The following is a 22,428-nucleotide window of genomic DNA, read 5'->3' as shown; positions in this document are numbered from 1 at the left end:
AATGAGTCAAACTTTTCATTACTTAGAAAATTTCATCAATCTCCAAGATATACTTGGAAATTGCTTACAGTGAATTCAACAACAGCTCTATGTAGTAGCCAAGTTCCTTTTTGCTGATGGGTCAAATCAATGATTTCTCTTTTTATAAGTGCCTATTGTATCCTTCAGTGTTTTTTTTCTCTCCCACACAAAACTTCATCTTTATTCTTATTTGCTGAGACCCAGATTTAGGAAATAACCTAAGGCTTAAAGGATGAGGATTTTGTTATCTGTAAATGGTGGTCAGAAAAAGGTGTCACCTTCTTATTCTTCTTAACTGTTCTAGAGTCATGGGAAAAGCAGTCAGCTAGTGACCTGTGCATGCGTCCTGGGCATGGTGACAAGTCTGCAACACTAAAGTACCTTTCTGAAATTTGGTCTAGGACTTGCACTGAATATAATGTCCTCCTCTTTCAGGAAACTGGCAGGGGGACAGCTGTACTCCTGTCCTGTCTCTTGGGAGGCTAGCATTATGCAGCGGTGTCAGTCATTGAATGGCAATGCAGCTGGCCATGTTGTACTCCCTGGGGACCTTAAGTCAAAGGAAGAGCACAGTGGAGGTGGAAAACATCCCCTCCACCCCGCCCACCTCTGGTGACATAAAACTCTGGCACCTTAAACAAGAATGTATTTCCAGGAGTCTATACTGCATTATCATAGTAAGTGCCTTCATAACCCCAACCAGAATCTTCCACCAGGGTGGCCTGCTTACCTACACACCCAAGGAATTGTTGTGTACATGCTGGGGGTGGTACAAGAAAATTCAAAGATGGATTTCAACACTCTTACCCATAACCAAAAGCAAACAACACTTAGCTTTATCTCTTTTCTATTGCCCTGTAACTTGTAGGAGGAGAAATATACCAATTTCTGTTAAGAAGCAGGACATCTGCATTTCTAGGGAGCATCAAACCCTCCTGGGAGCATCAAAGCAGACAGTTTCTTTTTAAAAGCTATATAAAACCTTCAAGCAAATATTCTCCACAGGCTGTCTCCTTATTTACTGCTATCTGGGCTTACATAAAGACACATAGAAACAGGTGAGTTCACTGCAGTGTAAAACAACTTTTTGTTCCTGTTAACTGGGTTCAAAAGACAGCTCATTAATTGATTTGTAGTTATTTCCACCCCAAGCTGTCACCAAACTGAGGCAATTTAAATCTTCCTCCTTGAACTAGGGGACCTCCAAGTATGAGAAGTGCTCACACACAGAAATTTTCTATTGGGTGGCAGATGGGTGCTGGGTGGGCATCCTGCCTTAAGGCAACTGGTGGATTTTTAAAATTTCCTCTAGGCCAACTTCCAGCCTTAGACTTCTTTGCTAAGAGGGGGTCACACAGAAAAGCTGAAATAGAAACATACCAAATTTACACTGTAAGGTTCTCTCTCCACAGAGACACCATCCTGAGTTCACAGAAGAAACTCTTTACTTACTGTTATTACATAGACAATACAGGCATAGACATTAAACTGCTTAAATCAACCATTTTTTCTAGGTAAGACTAAAAATAAAAAATAAAAAGATGGGGAAGTGAAAAGACCACCACAGAATAGGAGAAAATACTTGTAAATCAAATATCTGACAAGGCACTTGTATCTAGACTATATTTATGTAAGGAACTCTTACAACTCAATAAAAAACCACACAACCCAATTAAAATTGGACAAAGGATCTGAATAGACATTTCTCCTAGAAAATATACACAAATGGCTAACAAATACATGAAAAGATGTTGAATATCATTAGCCATCAGGCAAATGCAAATCAAAACCACAACGAAATAGCACTTCATGCCCATCGGATGGTTCCAATCAAGAAGATAGGTAATAACAAGTATTGGAAAGGGTGTGGAGAAACTGGAACTCTCACACACTGCCAGTGGGAATGTAAAATGATGCAACCAACTTGGAAAACAGTCTGGCAGTTCTTCATAGGTTAAACGTAAGAGTTATCATATGACCTAGTGATTCCATTCCTGGGTATATACCTAAGAGAAATGAAAACAGATATACACACAAAAACTTGCACACAAATGTTCATAGCATGATTATTTACAATAGTAAAAAGTAGAAAAAAACCCAAACATCCATCAATGGATGAATGGATTAAAAAAAGTGGTATATCCACACACAGAATAGTATTCAGTTTTTAAAAGGAACAAATCCTACAAATCCTACAAGGATGAACCCTGAAAACTCACTGAGCCCTTCTGAGTATCACTTATACTTTCACTCAGAGCTTAATAAAAAAGTTTCGTTTAACATACAGTATTGACTATCTGAATTCCTTTTCAGTTCAAATTAAATAATTTATTTGTCCTTCTGATTTGGCTTTAAAAAAATATCTTGGAAACACACTTGATTAAGAATTTAAAACAGACCAACATGGATTTCATCTCCAGATTAAAATGAAGGCGATACCTAAATATGACTTTCCACATTTACGTGTGTAAAAAATACACAAGTCATTATTAACAAAGGCCCAACAGTCCTAATATATTAGTGGAGTCCATCTGTGAAGTATTTTGAGAGCCTTAAGGAACAGCAGGAAATTGATGGGATTATAACCGCGTCCTACCTTTCACTGAGTTTGGTAATTAATTTTGGGACAGGCCTGAAACGAAAAATTTCCTACAACAGTACCACTAAGTATTTGCCTTAAATTACACACAAACTATTATCTTGGAGGAGTATGACCTCCTTTCCCAGTTTTAGTATTTCTGATGCTTCCCTTCTCAACCAAAGCCATCTGAGTCACATTTTGTGAGAAAACAACTCATACCAAATATTATTTTTAAACAGTAATTTTCCTTTATCTTTGAACTAAAGCACTCATATCACAAGAATTAGCCCCTAATCCCCACATTAAGTTTATGAAGCATGCATGTGAAATTGAGTTAAAACTGAATGCTACTGGACCCTGTTTGCATGGACCATTCAAAAGCCCTACTATACACTCAGATTCCTAAACAACACAGTAAATGCAAAAACAAAGAAATAAAATACACATAAAACCAAATTAGGTTTGTTTATTGTTGAATCATTTTACTATTGAGGGGGCAAGGTGAAGGGAGGGAGTCCAGATGTTGTCACCTCCGGTTTTTCAGTGCCAGGCTTCCAAGCACTTACAATGTCAGAAACAACAGATTTGTAAGATAAAGTTAAAATAAATGTATTTCCATTCACCACTAGCCTGATACCGTTCTAATGAGGAGCTAAACACAATAAAATCAGAAAAAATCACCTCCTTTAAAATCAAAACAGCCAAGATTTTCTACAAGGCACTCTTCTACTGTGTGTGAAACCCTTCTTGTTATGACTCACTGAAAATTAAATATGCAAAACTCCAAACTGAGCTTAGTTTTGCCTGTGCACAGAGACCTTTTTACTCTCATTCTTCGAAAACCTCATTTTGGATCTTGCTGCCAACACCAGGGAGAGGAAAGCCAGCCAACAATTCCAAATATAACATGCGGAGGCAAATGCTACAGAAATCTGTCTGACAGGAAGCAACCATGCTGAGGTCTGCTGAGGTAGGTGCACTTTTCAATCAGACCATTCTGGTCCCTCTGACTGTTTGAAGCAAAATGCAATCAGAGGAAACCATCCAGGTTCCAGTCAACTCCATTACCGATGCTCTGTGGTGTTGACTTTATCAGTGAGAACAATCCTATCCATATAGTCCACCTCAAGCAGAACGATGGGCCATCAGCAACTAGAGCTCTACCAGTTATTCTAAGTATTTAAAGTTGATTTTTAGAGACCAGTCTATGCAGACCAGTATTTTCACAATGCTCAACTTATGGCATGACAATTACGATAAAGATCAGGTTCACCAGGGAACACTTAAAAACATATCTCTTTCTAATTCTCCAGGGGCAGGTTTAGTAACCCCTACCACCACTCTGAATAATTGATAAGCCAGTTAAACTTGGATAAAATGATTATGCTATCACTTAAACAAATACAAAGATATCAGCTCCTCAAGTTCAATTCTTCAGTGAGTTCATGGTACTGAACACAGGACAATTCATTCCCTCACCCAGAAGATCATCACAGAAAACCCAGAAATAGGGGTCCTAGTCTAAATGGACAGAAAGGACTATTCCTCATACAGAGCACTGGCCCTTGAGAAAAGACAAGACAATTAAAACAGCTTATTTGACCAGTCATTTCCTCCAGTAGCTTAGCTTAGAAAAATCCCCTGTGGTTATGGTTATGTCACTAAGCCCAGGAGGTAAAGTTTGCCTAGAATCACTTATGGAGCATTTTACTAGATTCTGTTCACTGTGAGGCAAGCTGGCAAGGCACACCAGAGACTGAAAAAGGACATATCTCACAGAGCTTTGAATGGAGACCCACAGCAGCTCTGCAATTACAACCTATAGGGTTTACAAAACCCCATCTTTACTTTTGCACATTCTCTACATAAGGAAAATTATCACTACTATGCTTATCTAAATAACCCAGTCTTAGCCAATTAAAAAGGGAAGCAAGAGAAAATATAGCCACACCTCTTAACCTCACTCCCACATGACACAAGCAAGCAATAATGGGACAAATTAACGTGAGCGCACTCAAGAATCAAAATTTTCTGACACCATTAATTGCTTGACCTAACTACTCAAGTTGAGATGGTTAATGAAGTACTTCACTTGGGCTAGAAAGAGTGTGCTATGTTAAGGAGGCAAGAAAGTCGGATAAGCCTTGCTTAAAAGAAGGGTTCCTGCCTTTGGATCAATATCTAGAATGTTTTGTGATTTATATAACTACTCAGATAAGTCAATGGTACATTCAGTACTGGCATCTTGAAAGAAGGAATTGGAGATGTGAAACAAGGCCTGCCTCATTTACTAGGATTCTCAAATCTCTGATTACCAGTTCCCATTCACTGTCTTTAGTGGAGGGGGTAGTCAATGAAATGCAGTCTTGGCAAACTTCAATCTCACCAATGCTAAAAAAGCATCTCCCTCTCTCCTACCAGTTAAAGTAGAAACTCAATTGTTACAACTTGACAAGACTTGGACTTATCTAATTCAAAGATTCAGAAGTTAGGTTTTAGAGTTTAAAAAGCCCAATCTCAGGCAAAACAGCACACTTTTTCCATGCCCAGAAGTTTCTAACAAACAATTTCAGCTTTATTAAACAAATGGTAATAAAGAGCTCACAAAATTCTCAATATGGGATTCACCATTCTTGGTCAACACTAAGTTCATTCTAGAGATGAAACATTAACCCACATTTTAAACCAAGAAGTCTGCAATTCAGTCTTAATATGTATCAAACAAGCACACACACATACACGAATGTAAGCAACAGGGGAATAACGGGCAAGCAACATATACCCAGGTACAAATCTCTTCTGTGCTCAAGAACAGCACAGGAAACTTGACAGGAGGTATTTTTTTCCAGGTGGATTACATCTTATAGAAAGCAAAGGCTAAAAACCACAGATCCTTCCTGCTAGTGTTAGTCATTTCATAATAAAAAATTTTAAAGCCAGCAGCAAAGCTCCCTCCAGGATAATCATTTTTGTCCCTGCAACATTACAAGCCAAGATGGGGTGCCCTCCTGGGCTAAAGAATCTTGGGAATGGTAATGGGAACTTCCTACATAACTTCTGACCACAGACTTAATTTTCCCGGCATCAGTCATCTGTCCAGTAAGTGTTCCAAAACCTGCAATTAATACAAATACACAGTAGGCACTACTACACCAACTGAGAAACGGAATGTGATTGGAACTGTGCGGGGTGCTTAAGGAAAATCTCACTTTTTTTTTAAACAGAGGGCTAAAAAAGGCAACATCAAAAACCGGTGGAAACAAACAGAGCAGCCCCTCTGTTTCCCGCTCTCTCTCCAGCAGTCTCCTCTCACAAACGTCTGCCTCAGTCAACTGTTGCTGAACAACAGAACAAGTCCCATCAGAACAAGACGCAATCGGGGTCCCGGCACAGTTGTGGGATTTTTGTGGAGGGCAGAGGTGATTTCTCCAAACAGAAGCTGGAGTTTAAACTCTTCTTGGCTGGATTGTTCTGGGCTGAGCTGCTGAGGAGGATCAAGCAGCGGGCGATCAACCCAGGTCCCTCCCTCTCTCTACCGTCTCTCCCCTCCCCTCGCGTTCAGTAACGGGGAAAAAAAAAAAGCGCACAGCTTTCCAGCTTTCCGCTCCTTAAAAATGCCCTCGCGGAGCCACCGCACACAATCCTGCCCCAGCAGTAAAGAATTCTGCATTGAAGGGTTCGCAGATCCGGAGCGAAGAAGTGAAATCTGCGCCGAAGGGCAATTTTAATTGTCTAACCCGGCCCGATTTCCTAAGAGGCGGCAGCGCGGGGAGGGGAGGGAAGGGGGAGGCAGCTCCAAGAGGCAACAGGGGGCAAGCGGCGGCAGAGAAAGGGACCAAAGCGGCGAGATCCCAACCCTGGCCCCCAAGGAGCTTCTGCAGAAAGGACTTCGAGGCCACCCCCACCGTTCCCCGGGAGACGTTTGCAAATCATATATGCAGCCAAAATGGCGCTGAGAATAAAAATATAATTTAAAGGCAGGTCGCCATATTGTAAACAGAGAGGCAGAGAAGAGGAGGACTCGAGAGACACCCTCCATGATTCCTTCCAAAGCCGGGAGCAACCGAGCGCCGCGTCCCGCGGCTCTGGACCAGGGCAGCTCCGGCGGCCGAGGGCTACGCGCACCCGCCCGGAGAAGAGCCCAGCCCGGCAGAGGCCCGAGAGCGGAGGGCGAGCGGGCAAGCGAGCGGCTCAGAGCCCGGAGCTCCTCCCCTTCCTCCCCCGCCACCGCCAGCCGTGCCCCGCCGGCTCCGTCCCGGCTCCCCAGCGACTTCCAATCCCAGATGGGGCTCTCCTTACTCCTCCCAACCCCCACCTTGGGGTCCAGACCCACTGCTGCTCCTCCCCCTCAAACGGCCGGATCCGGGCAGCACCTGGGGGCGGGGAGGCACTCGCCCCAGCGGCTGCAGAAAGTCAGCTAGCGGCTACAAGCGCCCGTTATTTTGGCAGGCAGGGGTAGGCCGGGTGAAGGAATGTGCCGAGACGAGTCCGCCAAGGGCCTCCACAAGGGTCCCCAGACCTTACCAGCACTGGAGGTGGAAGGCGGCCGGGCAGTGGTCACAGCACAGGAGATCCCCACCTTCTTTGCAGCTATCGCAGCTGTCGTGGTTGGTAGCCCTGCCGCTTCTCCGGGGCTCCTTCTCAGGCTTCCGACTTCGCTTTTCTGCCTCGTCCGTCTTGGGGGGAGCCAGCAGAGCTTGGATTTGCTGCACACACATACAAATGCCGTGTGTGCACACTCGGAGCTCTCGGGCGGTCCGTCGCCCTCCCGGCGCGGCTTCTCCGTCACCCACCCCTCTCCCCTCTTTTGTCCTTCTTCCTCCCATCCAGGCTACTCCCAGAACCTCTCAGCCCCCGGAACCAGGGGGAGCCCACCCTAATCGCGTTCTTGCAGCACAACAACGAGAACGGCTTCTTCCAAATGGGGAGGATCAGGGTAGGGGGATGGGGAGAGAGTGCGCGGTTCCCTTCTCGCCACTTCCTTGTATGGACAGTGGGGGACTCCAAAGCCAGGCTCGGCAGAGGCCTGAAGCCCGGTACCCGGACGTGCTGGGGGAAGCACAAAGGGGCGGACAAGAAGGGGGTGGGGAGGCCCGCCGGTGCAACGAGATGGAGTGGGTTGGCGCCTCGGGAGAGCGAATCGAGGGCGGCGGGTAGGTGAAACTGCTGCAAACGTCCTCGGGGGCTGAACTCAGCCCTTCGAATTGGAAAGATGGGAGGGAGAGTCTGGGTGAGGAAGCGCCCCCCTCCCCCGGCCCTCTTGCGCTGCAAGCTCAGGACCGGCTTTGTGGGGCGGAGGGCGGAGGTTCCCTCCCGGTGCTGGGGAAGAGGGATGAGGAGGGCCACTCTTACCTCCATCAGCCCCCCCGACGTGTCCAAGTCGTACACGATCGTCTTGGTCTCCATTTTCTCCCACATTCATCCACCTCCCGGGCTGGGCGCTCTCTGCTCCGGCCCCCCCAACCCCGGGGGGAGGGGGGAAACGGGGGGAGGGGGCGCTCCTGACCCCGGTCCCCCTTCTTTTTTCCCAACACGGGTCCCGACTTCCTCGCCCTGGCTCCCCCCCACCCCCCGGCCCCCAGTCCCCGGGACGGCAGCGTCCTCCCCACGGGCCGTGAGGGGGGAGCGGCCCCTCAGCCTCGGCCCGGCGGCTGGCTGCACGGTGGGTCCCGGCTCCGGGGGTCAGGCCTCGGCGGGGCCTAGTCCCACAGGCTAAAGCCGGCGCTGGCGACCGCTGGTCCGGCCGGGAAGGCTGGCGGGCGCTGCCATCCCGGGGTTGGGGGGATCGGAGGGGGGTGAGAGGTTAGGTGAGGTTGTGGTACGTGAGGTGACTGCGGGGAGGGTGATGGGGGGTGGTCCCCGGGCTCCGCCTCTCGCCGCCGCCGCCGTCTGCGTCCCGGCTGCCGCGCACTTGGCGCAAACTTACCGCGAGCGCCCGCAAAGCCACCCGCGCAGGCGCCCCGGGATCGCCGCTCGCCGCGCGCAACCGCAGTGACAGCCGGCGGCCGGGCCCCCGCGCAGCCGCAGTGAGGGGGTACCCCCCGGCGCGCAGCCGCGCTGGCATTCGTCTGGAGCGCCGAAGCCCCGCCTTTCTGCCCTGCGCCAGCGTACTGAGACAAAAGGGCGGGACCTGAGGTCTCGCGCAGGCGCCTGGGAGAGCTCGTAAGGGTCATCGCGCAGCCGCAGGAACACGGGGACTCTTCATCCATTGGTGTTTGTGTGTAGACCAAGAGCACTGTGTTCCCGCGCACGCGTGTTGAGGGTACTCCGCTCCCGCCCCACAACAACATAGCCGGCTCCCGCGCAGGCGTATTGTCACTTGCAGGCCCTAACCAGAATGCTTCTCCTTTCGCCATTTTGGTAATGGGATATAGACTACAATGTCCTTGGAGTCCTCAGACATGAACAGAAAGGAGCAAAGTGTAGTGTTGGCTGGAGCTGGTAGGCTGTCGGTGACAGCAGTACTCCTAGGGATGTTGTACTGGATTGTTTGGTTCCAGCGTCAGGTGTGGCTGGACCAGGCGCCATATTGGTAAAGAGAAAAGAAAAGACATCGGGACGGAAAACGATGTTTTGGTGTCGGGCTGGATGGCTGCTGATCCCGCTTCCCTCCCGCTCCCGACAGTACATTTTAGCTTGAGCATTCCTGTTTTTCGTAGTGGTGGCACCATGGAGAGTTCCACCTGCCCGTTACTACCCTCTCTTGATCACTGTCCCTGAGAACTGCTCTCCAAGAGAAAGCCAAAAGCGAAGTTTGTAATGCTGACAACGCCCAGCTACCTGCCTACAGTGGACTTCAACTCCCAGTTTGCAACGCGCCAAGGGCCCGAAGGGTGAAAGGGAGTGCACTGCACACTGGGAGCGAGAATAGGGGTGGGTCTGGTGGATTGTGGGAGCCGTAGTTCCGTGTGCGTGCGATGCAGCATGCGGTAGGATGGACTCGGGGAAGAGTGATTTGCCTACCAGGAGGGGATACTTTTCAGAGCTGCAGTGCTGTATGCTGGGATTTGTAGTCTAAAGGCTTCATCTCGAATTCTGGGCGGGGCGTCATGATCCCTCCACGGTGCCCGCCCCTCCCCTTGGTATCATTTTCAGAGTAGGCCAGTTATTTCTGCTTGGCTGTGGATGAAGCGGTGGAGAAGGGAATGACATCATTGTGCCTGACGTTAGGAGTGTAGTTGGTATTGTTACCAGGTAGTCGTGTCCTAGCTCACTTTTGATGTTAACGTATACTTAGCATTCTCAGAAGCCTAAAGCTGGAAAGGGCTTAAAGATCATCTGTATTACTCCCTTCATTTCCAGATGCATAGAGAAGAACAGTGATTTGCCTAGTTCACATAGTGAACTTATGGAGGACCCAGGAATGAAACAGATTTCTTGATTCCCAGGCCAGGACATTGTCTGTCTGCCTGTGAGGGCTTGCTGCTCCTTCATTTGGGAGAGTAAGGAGGATAAGTTAGATAGGGTGGGGATGTCAGTGTATGGCCTTACGTTTCTGTTTTTATGACTTTTCTAATGATCCTATTGGTGCCTGGGAAGAATGATAAGGTAGTTGGCCTTATTGATTAAGCAGGGGAATATATCATGTCGATTGGCCCTCTCTGCCCTCTACCAACCTCAGCAAACAAATCTTAGTGGCCATAGGTCAGAGACATGGCTCTCAGAGAGAGGAGAGCTGAGCTAAAAGTATGGAAGTGGCTAGACCTCATCTCTTCTAAGGCTGTATTTCATGCTACAGGCCCTCAGAAGTTGATACATCATGGGCCCTCTCCCACTGGCTTCCTTCCTACTGCTCAGGGCCCATCTGTGCTGCTGTGTCAGCTTGAAAGTATTATGGAGCAGATAAGTAAGCCATTGGCACATGCCCAGTGAGCACAGCTTTGTTTTGATCAACATCATCATTGTGGTTGAGAACAGAAATAGGCATTGGTGGGCTAATGAAAGAAATAATACTTGGCTCTGTTGACAAGTGACAGGGGAAACTAATTACTCTACAGATCTTTCTCTTAGAACTTGGAGGGTGAGGTCAGCCCAGTGGGGCCAGTAGTTGGTGCCACCTTGGAGAGCTCCAGCCCTGGATGTTCTAGGGGGATGAGAGAGAGCAGGTGGGATACAGACGCCTTCGGAAGTGACCTCTTGTGGCTAATATAGGCAACTGCATTCTGCATGGACAAGCCTCTCCATACTTCAAGGTGGCTTGTGGTAGAACCAGGAGGTGGGCAGCCATGAGTGGTCAAGACCTCCCTGTTGGAAGACTGTAGAAGTACTGGTTGCTGCTACTATTTCTTCAGAGGTTTTTTTCTTCTGGCTTTTAAGAGCCCATAACTCCCTGTTGCCTGGCTCTTAATCTGGAAAGCAGCCATGCATAGCACACCTCATGGATGTGCATGCTGGGGACCAAGGCTGGGCAAACACTTACATCTCAGGAGGTGCTGGGGCCCTAGGGAGGGGGCAGAGAGGAACCTCTCTGTCCTGGAGCCCATGGATATGGCTTTTGCTACAATAGGAGCCAAGCCCCTATGTGGCATTGCCACTCTGCTTGACAGTCTGGATGTCCTCTGAGGCCAAGACAGACTAGGGCCTCATGTTCAGGGGTTCAGTCTCTGATTCGTATTCCAATTTCCTAAGCCTTGCTAGCTGGGAAAGCAGTGAAAAGAGAGAGGCATCAGGCTTCCTGGACTTTTCCAGCAATACAGTGGCTTTGAGGAGGGGCTTGGGAGCATTCCAGCTGGTAGTTCTGGACCTAGCAAAGAGAAGGAAATGAAGCATTGGGATGGATGAGGAGTTGGGTTTGTGGGCTCCCACACCCCTGTGGCACCAGCCACTGGGGGCTCTCATTTCGCATGCCATCTGTTGCACTGACCTTGTTGGGACAGTAGTCTTTGAAGCACTGGCATGTAACTGTTTTTTGATAAAATCTGGAGAAGATCAGCTGTTAGTTCCAGAATGCCTTCTGGTCCTAAAGTCCATATTCCATTCATCTCCCACTTCCCTTCCCTCTAAGAAAGCACCATCCACTAGGCTGCTGCTTGGTTTTTTCAAAAACACCATTTTAATAAGGAAACAACAGAAATAGAAGATTGTTCTCTGGCTGGAGCCCAGACCCCATATAATACATTACATGTACAAAGTGGCCTGCAGCCAACTCCAGGGCCTCTCCCTGGGACTCTCTAAACCTCTGTTCCATGCCAAATTCCTGGGCCCTTGGACCTCTGCTCCTCTCCAAAATATACCCACCCACTCCCCTTGTTCCAAAACACAGTGGCCGGGAGGGAAGCCTGACAAGTGGTTGGGGTTGCAGGAGGGGCTAGTGGGAAAGAGGATGCTTTTAACAGCCAGACTGACATCAGGGGAAGTTCTCCCTATCTTTAGGATATTGCTCCCTCTCTTCCAGGGGAGCAGTAGGATATCCTGCTTTGGTGTGGAGCATGAGTCGTGTGGCCTAGGGAAGCCCAACCTGAGCTTGGGGTAGAGTCCCTAAACCCCTTAGCATCCCTTGGAATTATTGCCTCCACCAGGAAGGGACAGGAGGCAGAATTGTCCATTCCTGGGGCCTTAGAGAAGGACTAGAGAACTCCCCAAGGGGCTGATATCAGCATGCCAGGACTACCCAGAGGTCACTGTTGAGAGCAGTTTTGGCCACTGGTGATGACCCTGTGAGGAACACCCTGGCACAGTTCCCACCATTGTCAAATTAACCCTGCTGCGGGGTGCTACATGCCAGGGCTGGATAGTGGTCTCATGGAGAGAGGTGCTCCCCTCTGCCTGTGAATTCCAGGCTGGAGGTCCAGGGCATGAAGGAGGATAAGGAGAATGCTGGTTCTTGATGCATGTGCTCCAGCCATGTTCTGCCTGGAGGCAGATGCCCCTGACTTGGACCCAAGGAAGGGCCCTAAGGGGGCAGTGGTACCAAGAAAATAGGCCCTGGTGGGCATTGCAGGCGGGAAGGGCACAACTTCTTGAGGGACTGGTGGCATCTCTTCCCAGGTGGTATATACAGGAGGTGGAGGGACAGCAGGAAGCTGGGAGCTCTGCTACTGGGCTGTGACACAGGGCTGAGCTGGCTTCCCCAGGCTGCCCCACCTAGATGGAGACTTCATACTCTCTCATCTCCTGCAAAGGAAAGAGACTGCTGGGAGTTGGAAACTTGTACAAGGTTTGCCAGCCCATAATCCACCTTCCCAAGGGAAAAGGAAAGGGAAAGAGTGAGAGGGCTTGGCAGGACCCTCAGGGGTACCTGCCCAAGGGAGCATAGCAATGGTTCCTGATGAGGGTGTTAGGCCTGGTATAGGTACTTACTCCAGTCTCGTAAGTCGGATTGTCAAATGCTGACTCCACGGTGATGCGGTCATAAGGACGGGGTCGTGTTCTGGGCAGCTGCAAGGGGCTTTTCCCCTGGAGCCTGTGCAGCAGAGAAGCCTGTGAGTCAGGAGTGCTGGGCAGGAGTGAGTCAGGTATGCAGGGCAGGAAGGGAAGCCAGACTCACCTGGAGAAGTAGAGGTACACACCTCCTACCAAAAGCGCCATCGCCACCAGTGGCAAGAAGATGGCAGCTGCAATGTGAGCAGCATCCAGGGTGCTGGAGGCAGCAGGCGCCTTGGCAACTGAAAACACAGAGGATGGGATTGGGGCAGAGGTCCCTGTCACCTGGATCCCACATCCCCTCACCTCTGCCCAGGGGCATCTAGCCACCAGCTCCCTCTAGCTGGCTGGGGGCAGGGAAGGAGCTTTTTGCCCTGCTAGTCCCAGACCTCTCTCTTTCTCTGTCCTCCCACCTTAGGTAACCCATGGCCTGGGAGCTGCGAGAACTAGGGGCAGGGAGATTATTTCCCTGGCCCTCAAGGGTGGGGGCTCACCATCCAGGCTGCGGCCGCCGTAGAACCCATCCAGAGAGGCTGGAACAAGAGGGGAGGGCCAAGGGCAGTGGGTGAGCCCAAAGGGCCAAACCACTAAGGCAGGGAGTGGGCTGATGATGGGAAGAATTTGTCCAAGGAGAGCCCACCCCAGAATTTGCCTTGGTGTTACCAGGTCAGAAGGATCTGGCAGAGACTGGGCAGACTGAGGGTAACATGAAGAGGGCATGGGCAGGAAGTTCTGGTTCTCAACATTTGACATCTTTGCCAGAGCAGCCCTATGGGCCAGGTGGGGGTTCTGGGGGTGGCAGATCACTCACCAGCCCTACAGATGGGTGGGGGGTCACTCCAGTGTGAGGGATGTCCAGGCACACATTTGATGCTGGCCTGGCCCTTCAGCACATAGCCAGGGGCACATGAGAAGTGGACGGTAGCCCCTGCTGGGTGTAGCCGCTTCTCAGGACTGCGGGCACCATTCTCGGGGGCGCTGAGGCCATGGCACGGCTTAAGCTGTTCCACTGCAAAGCAGGTAGAGCCTGGTGAGGGTGCCAGGCCCCTAGTCTCCAGAGGCCACATCCTCCCCTCCTACCCATTTGACACTTACGGAGACATTTGGGGGCTCGGTCGCTCCACTTGGGGCTACTGGCCTGGCGGTCATGGCAGGTGAGGATGGCACTACCCGTCAGCACAAAACCCTGGTCACAGATATACTGCACGGTGGTCCCCACGGGAAACCTGGGGCTAGATATGAGGCGTCGGCTGTGCTCCACATCCCCAGGGTCATGGCAGGAAGTCACTATGGGTAGGAGTATAAGTAGCCCAGATAGAACTCAACAAAAGCCAAGTCCACACTGGCCTTGTTGCAGGCCGGCCAACATCTTTATAGCATCTGGCTCCACCCCCAGTTTATCTGCCCCTACCGTTTTGCTGGTGTCTCCCCTCATTTGTCCCCTTCCCATCCATCAGTCAACAAATAATTGGCCATATACCAGGAACGAAATACTTGGAGTACTAGGTGGATAACTCTGTGAAAAAGTATTATCCCATTTTACAAATGAGGCAACTGAGGCCAGGAATACTAGCTAATAACACCTAGAATCTGGGTCAGAATCCAGGAGAGAGGCGTTAGGTTGCACTGGGGAGAAGAACATGGGGAACAGGTACACTCACCCCTCTGGCAGGAGGGCAGGTCCTCACTCCAGGTTAGGTCCCACTGGCACATGAGGACACTGGATCCCACCACCTGGTAGCCAGGATAGCACTGATAAGTGACGACAGTGCCGTGCACCAGCTCAGGCTGTGATGGACTCTTCCAGCCATTGGGGATCTCAGGCAGCTCCGGACACGTGTCATTACGGGGCACCTCTGGGGGCACAGGAGCAGCAAGATGCAGGCCCTCAGCCAGCACCAAAGCAACTATGCTAGCTTCACTCACCCTGAGGGCACTCTGGCTCCTGCCAGTCTGTCCTGGTCCTAGCCTTGCCTGGGCAGGTCCAGCAATTCATTCCTTTCCACTCAAGGGCCCCTCCTTGCTGTCCCTGACATTGTTCTGTCTTCTAGATTCCAGGGTTGTCACCTAAATTTTGGCTTCACTTCCAAAGGCATGTTGGCAAATTCCTTAGTCCTGAGAGAGGGGCTGGGTTGAGTGAGGAAAATTGTCACTTCTATTACAGATTGTCCAAAAGGTAGAAACGAACACCTTTCCTTAGTTCCCTATTTCTGTTACGAAGTTCTTCCTGCTGCCTACCCAAATCCCTCTTACTGCAACAGAGGCTCCCTTCCTCTCACTAGGCCCTCAGAGAAGATGGAGAACAAGATTAGCTTCTTACAGGTGACACCTGGAGTTTCCCAGCTTTCCCTCATCAGATAAGGGCACTCAGGCTCCTTGTTGCCCTGGCCTCTCTGACTTGCCATGGTTCCGAGTCTGCATCCTGGCATCCCTTCTCCCCAAGACGGCTGGCCGAGGGACTAGCTCCCCAAAGGGCAAGCTCACCAAAGAAGTGGATGACGAAGCCCTGCTGGTAGCCCAGTACTGAGGCCCCTGGGTCTGACTGGAACTGTATGGTGATGTCAGCCATGGAGGTAAAGAGCTTGAAGTGGCCATGGGGCCCAGAGTACTGGCCCAGGACCCGGGCTGTCAGATCATCCCCATCGTAGAAGGTAAGCACGTCACCAGGGCCTATGCGGAGCCTGTGGAGGAGGACTGTCAGGGAGGGTGGGCAGGAGATGTCCCCAGAGCTCAGGAGCTGGCTTGGCTGGGCCCAGAGGGCACTCACACTCGGACGTCCAGCATGATGCGCTTGTCCTCCTCCACATGCACGCCCCAGATGCAGTCCTGCCCACGGCCGTAGGGCTCTGGCCAGTTGGGGGAGAGCACCACGCCGGCTGAGTCTGTGATCTCCCCACTGCACACGGCTGGAAGGCAGGCGAGGCCGGGGAGACACGTCCCCTCCGCGTTCCCCCCCCAGTGCCATGTAATTGGGCTGCCTGCAGGAGTGCCTACCCACTGCCAGGAGCCCCCACCTCATCCTCAAGGGAAGCTTGAATCACACATGTCACAAGGCCCCTGTGGTCCCAGGCCCTGTGGCTGTCTGTCTGGTGCCCACCCTGCTCCCTGCCCCTGGCAGGTTCATCCACTGGTGCTTACTGACCTCGGCAGGCAGGCTCTGTCTCATTCCACTGGGGGTCATGGGGGTCAACGCACTCAATGATGATGGAGCCCTGCTCCAGGGTGTAGCCAGGATCACAGCTGAACTCCACGGTGGTACCCACAGGGTAGGAAGGTGCGCTGCTGCTGAAGTTGCCATATTTGACAAAGGGCTCATAGCAGTGGCCTTGCTGGAAGGCTGTAAACCATAGGGCCCAGCCCAGCTCAGCCTGGACTGGGGCAAACACAGGGGGGCAGTTGTTCTACTTCCCTCTAGGGGCCTTTCTTTTCCTAACTGCAGATATATGTCTGAGGCTTGAGCCAGGGGGCAGGGACAGTCCACAGCATCCATCCTGATTATGCTCAAAAGGCCATCTTGATCACCATTGTGTTCCCAGTGCCTGGTTTGTGCTTAGTACACAGAGTGTGCTCAATAAGTTTTTTGACTGAATTAATTAATTCATGCATGCGTGAGTGGTTCTAGATGTCTCTTGCAGCAATTCTCCTTCCCTAGGGGTTGGGGCCTTTTTTGTTTTTCAGACTCTAGTGAATTCATTCCCTTGGACCAGAGAGCCTGGGTCCAGGCAGGGGTCTCCTGCAAAGATGGGGTAGGAATCCTGGACTTGAAGGTGGGAGAGGGAGAGAAGACGTGAGTGCCAGGTGAGCAAGGGCTGAGTTGGAAGAAGTGTTGATGGAATGGAGGTAGAGAGGGAGGGTGAGAGAAGAGATTTTAGGCCCAAGCCCCCACCACCAGTTAGGCCCCAGCTGGCTCACCCTCATAGCGTAGGGCCATGCCTGCAGCCGCTCCACTGCTGTCAGTACTGAGCTCCACAAAGAAGTGTCGGCCAGAGCTAAGCAGGCCCTCAATTGGCAGGTACTCCACCTCGTAGGAATCATACACGGGCGGAGCCTCCACATTGTCCCCATTGCGGATGATGAGCCTGGGCCAGGAGAGCATCAGCTGTGTGGCTGGTTGCTGAGTTGTGTGGGGTGTGGCCCCAGGCTGGGGTACCATCCCTCCCACAGGGTATTACCAGTCACTCCTATCCCACCAGGACATCCCCTCACCTGTCGTCATCCTCTGCCAGGGAAACCTTCTCAAAGTGCAAGTGCAGCCGTTGGCCCTGGGGAGCCTCAAGCAGCCAGTGGCAGGTGAGGTTGTTGCTGTAGTTGCCCGGGAAGCCAGGAGAGATGATGCGGCCAGTGGTGGCATTGCGGATCACTCCACCGCAGGCAGCTGAGAGGCAGGGGCAGGACTGTGGGTTAGGCCCAGGCTGAATCCTAGACAGCCTAACAAATCTCCTTGCCCATCCCAGCTCAGCATCTTCTGTCTGGGGCAGCGGGGTTCTTGCCTCATGGTCCTGAAGGTCGATCCTTTGCCCCTGTGACCCTGCAGCTCCAGGCACCCTACCTCCTAACCTTTTACACCTCTAGGACTATTCATGTTAAACTCCCTTGGCTACGGTAGATCTGCCACTGCCTAGCCTTGTGGCCCTGGGTAAGTCACTTTCCCTCTCTGCTGACTCCTCTGGGATGCCTTCCCTGACTCCCCGCCAGGTGGACTTTATTAACACCCCTTACCTGGGCTCCAACCATCTTGGGTATATCTGCTTCCTCTACCTCATGCCACTTCCCTAAACCGATCATTTTTGGATATGTACCTTAACTAGCACCCACTGGGGCAGAGGCTAGGCCTTTTCAGACCAGGCACAGAGTTGGTATTCAATGTTTGTTGAATAAAATAAATGAATGAATATAAAAAAAAGGGTAGGACTAGATCAGGGATGACAAACATCTGGGGTGCATGTCATCCACCTCCAAATCTCATGCCCTTAGCTGACACTGCCAGCCAGGAGATGGTCTCAAACACTTTCTGAAACAGCATCACTACCACTGTCATTCCTGGGCCGACCCCCTAGGGCCTTTCTAGCACTGGCCCCTCTGGCCTAGGACTGTCCTCTCTTCCTAAGTGGAGGCTGAGTAGCTGGCCCATCCCCATCCCTAAGGGCTGCTAAGTTACTTAGCCACAAGTTCCTGGCAGTTAAATGGGACCAGGGAAGAGGTCTGAGGCAACAGGAGTGTGGCTGGTTCCAGGCAGCACTTTCCTTTCCTGGACACACAGCTTGGGACCCTGCCAGCTCTCAGATCAGGCTACCATGGCTAAGACCCAGTACCTTTGTCTCCAAGTGTTCAAGACTGCAGAATATTTTAACCTAATAAAACTCCCAGGGAGGGGGGTGTGGTGAGTTTCTTCTCTGCTTCTCTGCAGAGAGGGCAGACCCACCTTCCTGCTTGGTCTCAGAATGGAACTGCCCTTCAAATCTGATTATGCCCCAATCCTTCACTTAAATTCCTCAGTGGCTCCCTGAGGAGTGACAGAGTCCAAGTTCAAGATGGCATTCAACCCCTTTATAAACCTGACTTTCTCTTGACTTAGCTTCAGCCCCTCCCCATAGACCCTCTTCTCCAGGTGTACCTCACCATGCCCTCGCTCTAGAGTGCTGCCTTATGCTTCTGCAACTCTGCAGATGCTGTTCCAGGGACCCACTCCACTTCCCTGAGTTCTAACATTCTTGTAATCCTTCCATGCGTTCTCCTTGGGAAGCTCTCCTTGCCTCCTTCCTCATTTTGGAGCCGCTCTCCCCACCTCTGATCCCCACTGTGCCCCGAGTTTGCCCCATTACAGCACCATCTGCACTGGATTTGCTGAGCTGCTTTCCAGTCTTCCTGCAAGACAGAGGGATCCTTGATCCACGTCTGGCTTATTCACCTGTGCTTATGCCTGGTATCCAGAAAGAGTTTAGAGGATGAAAAAAGTATCAACAACCAAAGTTACCTTTCATACCGCAAACTAAACCCTCCACCTCCCTTCTACCAACAAGCCCCTCTCCACTGGCAGCAATCTCTGACTCCCTGATCACCCAGGACAAGAGCCTGGAGTCTCCTACTTTCCCCCTTTCCATGTCAGTGTCTCTGGAACCTCTTCCTGCCTCTTCATTCCCAGAGTCACCGTCTTAAGTTTAAACCTCTTGCCTGCCTGGCTGCCTAGCCTCTAGACATCGCCTGGCCATCTCTCCTGAGGAATAGTTCTGAGCCCCACCCTTGCCCTCTCACAAAACTCCAGCAGCTCCCCACCCAGTATCTTGGCCTGACATTCAAGGCCCTCCCAATGCCCCCTCCACATGTCTCAGGCCCCAGCCAAACCTGGTGTTTTCTGTGTCCCTAAACACTCCCTCACCTTCTCACCTCTGTGTCACCGCCCACATTGTTCCCTCCACTGATATGTCAAACCTTCAATGCCACTTCCCCCAGGAAGCCTCCTAAGTACCCAGCTAAGAATGATTGCTTCCTCCCCTCCCAGGTCAATCTTGTCTCTTCACTGGTACTTTTTACTTCCTGCTCTGGAATTTGGCTACCCATGTGCTTCCTTCCTCCCCCATTTCCTGGAACTCTGGGCTCTTTGAGGGCACAGTCCCTGCTTAATTCACCTCTGTATACCTATGGTGCCTCCACACAGTAAGTGCCTAATAAGTGCAGGTTGGGTGAATACTACTGAGGTGTATGGCCATTTTCTGGCTTCCTTATGGTGAGCAAATGAAGGTGCCAGACAGAAACCAAGAGCAGGAGTGAGCCACCCACCTTACTCCCCCATTCAGCACTGAGTCCCCCTGGGCCACTCACCAATGCAGACAGGCTCCTGAGAATCCCAGAAGGGCTGAGTGGCGTTGAGACAGGTAAGGAGCCTGGCACCCTTCAGCTGGTAGCCAGTGGCACAGTGGAAGCGGGCACTACCTCCTGGGTGGAGGCTGGTGACAGTTACAGCTCCATAAGCTGGACGTTGGGGAAAGTGGCAGCTCAGGAGATAGGCTGCAGAGAGAGAATGGGTGGTGTGTGTGTGTGTGTGTGTGTGTGTGTGTGTGTGTGTGTGTGTGTGTGTGTGTGTATGTTGAGGGGGCTGAGTCATAGCCAGGGCAAAAGGGGCCTGCCCCAGCCTGCCTTGAGGTGTCACTTGGGGCCAGAGGAAGTATCAGGAATTCCAGAAGAGTGTGATCCCTTCCCCAGAGGGTGCCAGTGATATTTCTAGCAGCCTGGGCTGATTAGTGGAGCAAGCACGGAGCTGAAAGCTGGAGGCTTGGGTTCTGGTCCAAGCTTTCTGACACTTTAAGTAAGTTACATAGCCTTTCTGTGTCCTAGTTTCCTCATTTGTTAAATGAGGTTCAAAATGCCAGTCCACTTACAGGGTTATTGTGAGAATAAACAAGATAGTATTTTATTCAGCTTGGGCTCCCTGGAACCAGGAAATGTTTACTGAATGACTTGTAGATGTGAAAGCACTTGAGAGTGAAAAGCCTATACTGATGTGAAGTATTGATATTATTTTTCCAGTGGGGACAAATATGAATTACAGCAGGAAAGACTGAGGTCAGACAGTTAAAGCTTTCCTAGTATTCACTGATAAATGCTAAAAAGCTTGAGTAATGGCTGTGGACTTCTTTTAAAAACAGGATGGGGCCAGGGTGGAGAGGCAGGGCACGCTTCATGGAAGTTGTGGGAGGGACCAGTTACCCTGGGAAACTTGGTAACTTTTGGAATTGTCATACCAAGTATGACCAAATGGTGGCAGCAAATCCTCTAAAACAACCCAGCAAATCCCAATCCAAGGCCAAGCTGGGGCCTTAGCTAAAAATTGGGGTGGGGGGTTGGGTCTGAGAGGTGGGGAAGAAGGCCTAGAGGAGTCAAGGGGAAAGGCTGAGTGAAGAGTCTGGGCTACAGAGTCTGAAAACCTTTGAGGGTGGTGGGAGAGATAAGGACTTCTAGACTGAGGAACCACTCCTGGTCTTGGGGTGGAGAGGCCCCCCGACTGATGGCACTAGGTGGATGGGAAGAGAGGTCCAGGCAGGGACTCTATTGGCCTCTGTGTGCCTTTGTCTGAATCAAAAAGAGGGCTGCCTCTGGGCAGACCAGGGTCCAGTCACCTGTCCTGGCCTTAGTTACTAGGTCTGTGAATGGGGGGATGATTCCTACCCATCCCTCTCTCACAGGGTTCTTAAAATAATGGCCAATGAATGGTTACTTGTGATTGGCCAGCATTATGGGGCAGTGCTTAGGAGGTGGATTCTGAGGTCAGACTGCCTGGGTTTGAATACAGGCTCCCCTAATTGCTGTGCCACCTTGGGCAAGTAACCTAACTTCTCTGTGCCTGTTTCCTTGTTTACTCACTCATGTAGAGTATTTCATCCAATGATGTTACATGAGGGGTCAAGTGAGAGCATATATGTGCAGTGTCTGGCACAGAACAAATAGTGAATGCACCAGCCTGCTATTTTGTTTGCAATCCTGATTAATAAAAACACCTCACATCTGCATGCACCTTCCAACTTCTAAAATACCTTCACACTCTTCTTACTTGATATCTACAACATATGTAGGAGGAGGAAGGCAAGATAGGAGTTATTAACTCATTTTCAGATGAGGAAAACTAAGGTTCAGAGAGAATGAGGGACTTACCCTGATCCCACAGCCAGTAAGTGGTAGAGTGGGCACTTGAAGCTCTTGGCTTTAGAGCCCACTTGCTTTCCATCGCCCCTCTCCTACCTGCTTCTCCAGGTGAAATAGAAACCTGGGCTCAGGAATTGTAGAAACCTGAGTAATAGACAAGGCTGTCCTGGGTGGTTGTTCAGGGTGGTCACTCCCAATGATCAGGCTAAGATGGGATGGGAAAAGGGTGTGGGGCACTCTATCCAGAATGGAGGAGGGTGACACTCAGGGAGGTCTGAGCCAAGAGCCAGGTGTCATGCTCAGCACCTGTACTTTCATCTTCCCCATGAGTTCTTGTCACAACTCTGAGAAGGGAGATTCCCCCATCTCATGGATTAGGAAACCAGGCTGGGTTGAAGTGAGAGCAGGAGGCTGGGGGCAGATGACGAAGCCCCCAGACTCCATGGTGGGTAAAATGCCACTTCCCAGGACGAGCTTCTTCCCGTTGCCATGACTACTGTTCCCGGGGAGCCTGCATCACCGCAATCTGTTGAGCTATTTTCTCCCTGGCATCTGTTTCTGGGGCCAAGTCCGGTGCCAGGAATATTCAGGAGGGAGGAGGGGGGGATGCCTGGCAGGGCCCTCTGCTTCCTCACCCTGCCTGAGGCTTTGGGAGGGGAGTTGGAACTTGGTTCTACAGATGACGCCCTTGTGGGGGCCCATCTTTGTGATCTCCAACATTCTCTTGGACAGCTTGGTAGGGGTTTGGGTACAGGACCCTTCACCCACTCTTCTGGCACCCTCTTTCTCCAGCTCAGGGAGATGCGTGTATGAGCACATGCTCCTCC

At 50.9% G+C, this 22,428-nt stretch overlaps 3 protein-coding genes across 10 annotated transcripts in view; 1 reads left to right on the top strand and 2 right to left on the bottom strand.

Moving 5' to 3' along the window:
• The window catches only part of PHF12 (PHD finger protein 12), a 36,928-nt gene extending 28,376 nt beyond the window's left edge, over nucleotides 1-8,552 (bottom strand). For 5 of the 6 annotated variants that reach the window (XR_004311782.1, XR_004311781.1, XR_004311779.1 and 2 more), the window contains exons 1-2: nucleotides 7,955-8,090; nucleotides 7,127-7,308 (exon numbers count right to left, since the gene is read on the bottom strand). Coding sequence is in view for 1 of the 6 variants with exons in the window: in XM_032457580.1 (XP_032313471.1) it covers nucleotides 7,127-7,308; nucleotides 7,955-8,020 (248 nt within the window). In the remaining 5 variants the exon portion in view is untranslated. Of the gene's footprint in view, nucleotides 1-7,126; nucleotides 7,309-7,954 lie in introns of all 6 variants that reach the window. The other variant, XM_032457580.1, reaches the window with a different exon arrangement.
• PIPOX (pipecolic acid and sarcosine oxidase) overlaps nucleotides 7,355-22,428 on the top strand; it is a 90,274-nt gene continuing 75,200 nt past the window's right edge. Inside the window, exon 1 of the mRNA XM_032457593.1 lies at nucleotides 7,355-7,755. The gene's annotated coding sequence lies outside the window, so the exon portion shown is untranslated. The remainder of the gene's footprint in view (nucleotides 7,756-22,428) is intronic.
• The window catches only part of SEZ6 (seizure related 6 homolog), a 43,694-nt gene continuing 32,590 nt past the window's right edge, over nucleotides 11,325-22,428 (bottom strand). Inside the window, exons 5-17 of one of the 3 annotated variants that reach the window (XM_014559586.2) lie at nucleotides 19,784-19,969; nucleotides 17,171-17,339; nucleotides 16,877-17,043; nucleotides 16,107-16,301; nucleotides 15,732-15,870; nucleotides 15,449-15,645; nucleotides 14,626-14,820; nucleotides 14,060-14,251; nucleotides 13,776-13,973; nucleotides 13,459-13,497; nucleotides 13,089-13,206; nucleotides 12,902-13,004; nucleotides 11,325-12,731 (exon numbers count right to left, since the gene is read on the bottom strand). In XM_014559586.2, the coding sequence (XP_014415072.1) occupies nucleotides 12,699-12,731; nucleotides 12,902-13,004; nucleotides 13,089-13,206; nucleotides 13,459-13,497; nucleotides 13,776-13,973; nucleotides 14,060-14,251; nucleotides 14,626-14,820; nucleotides 15,449-15,645; nucleotides 15,732-15,870; nucleotides 16,107-16,301; nucleotides 16,877-17,043; nucleotides 17,171-17,339; nucleotides 19,784-19,969 (1,931 nt within the window). In that variant the 3' untranslated portion in view covers nucleotides 11,325-12,698. The remainder of the gene's footprint in view (nucleotides 12,732-12,901; nucleotides 13,005-13,088; nucleotides 13,207-13,458; nucleotides 13,498-13,775; nucleotides 13,974-14,059; nucleotides 14,252-14,625; nucleotides 14,821-15,448; nucleotides 15,646-15,731; nucleotides 15,871-16,106; nucleotides 16,302-16,876; nucleotides 17,044-17,170; nucleotides 17,340-19,783; nucleotides 19,970-22,428) is intronic. The other 2 variants (XM_032457582.1, XM_032457583.1) reach the window with 2 other exon arrangements.

Source organism: Camelus ferus, chromosome 16 (assembly GCF_009834535.1).
Source record: "Camelus ferus isolate YT-003-E chromosome 16, BCGSAC_Cfer_1.0, whole genome shotgun sequence".
Classification (NCBI taxonomy): Eukaryota; Metazoa; Chordata; class Mammalia; order Artiodactyla; family Camelidae; genus Camelus; species Camelus ferus.
Note: the sequence above shows the minus strand (reverse complement) of the source record. Positions and strands in the feature narration are given on the sequence as shown.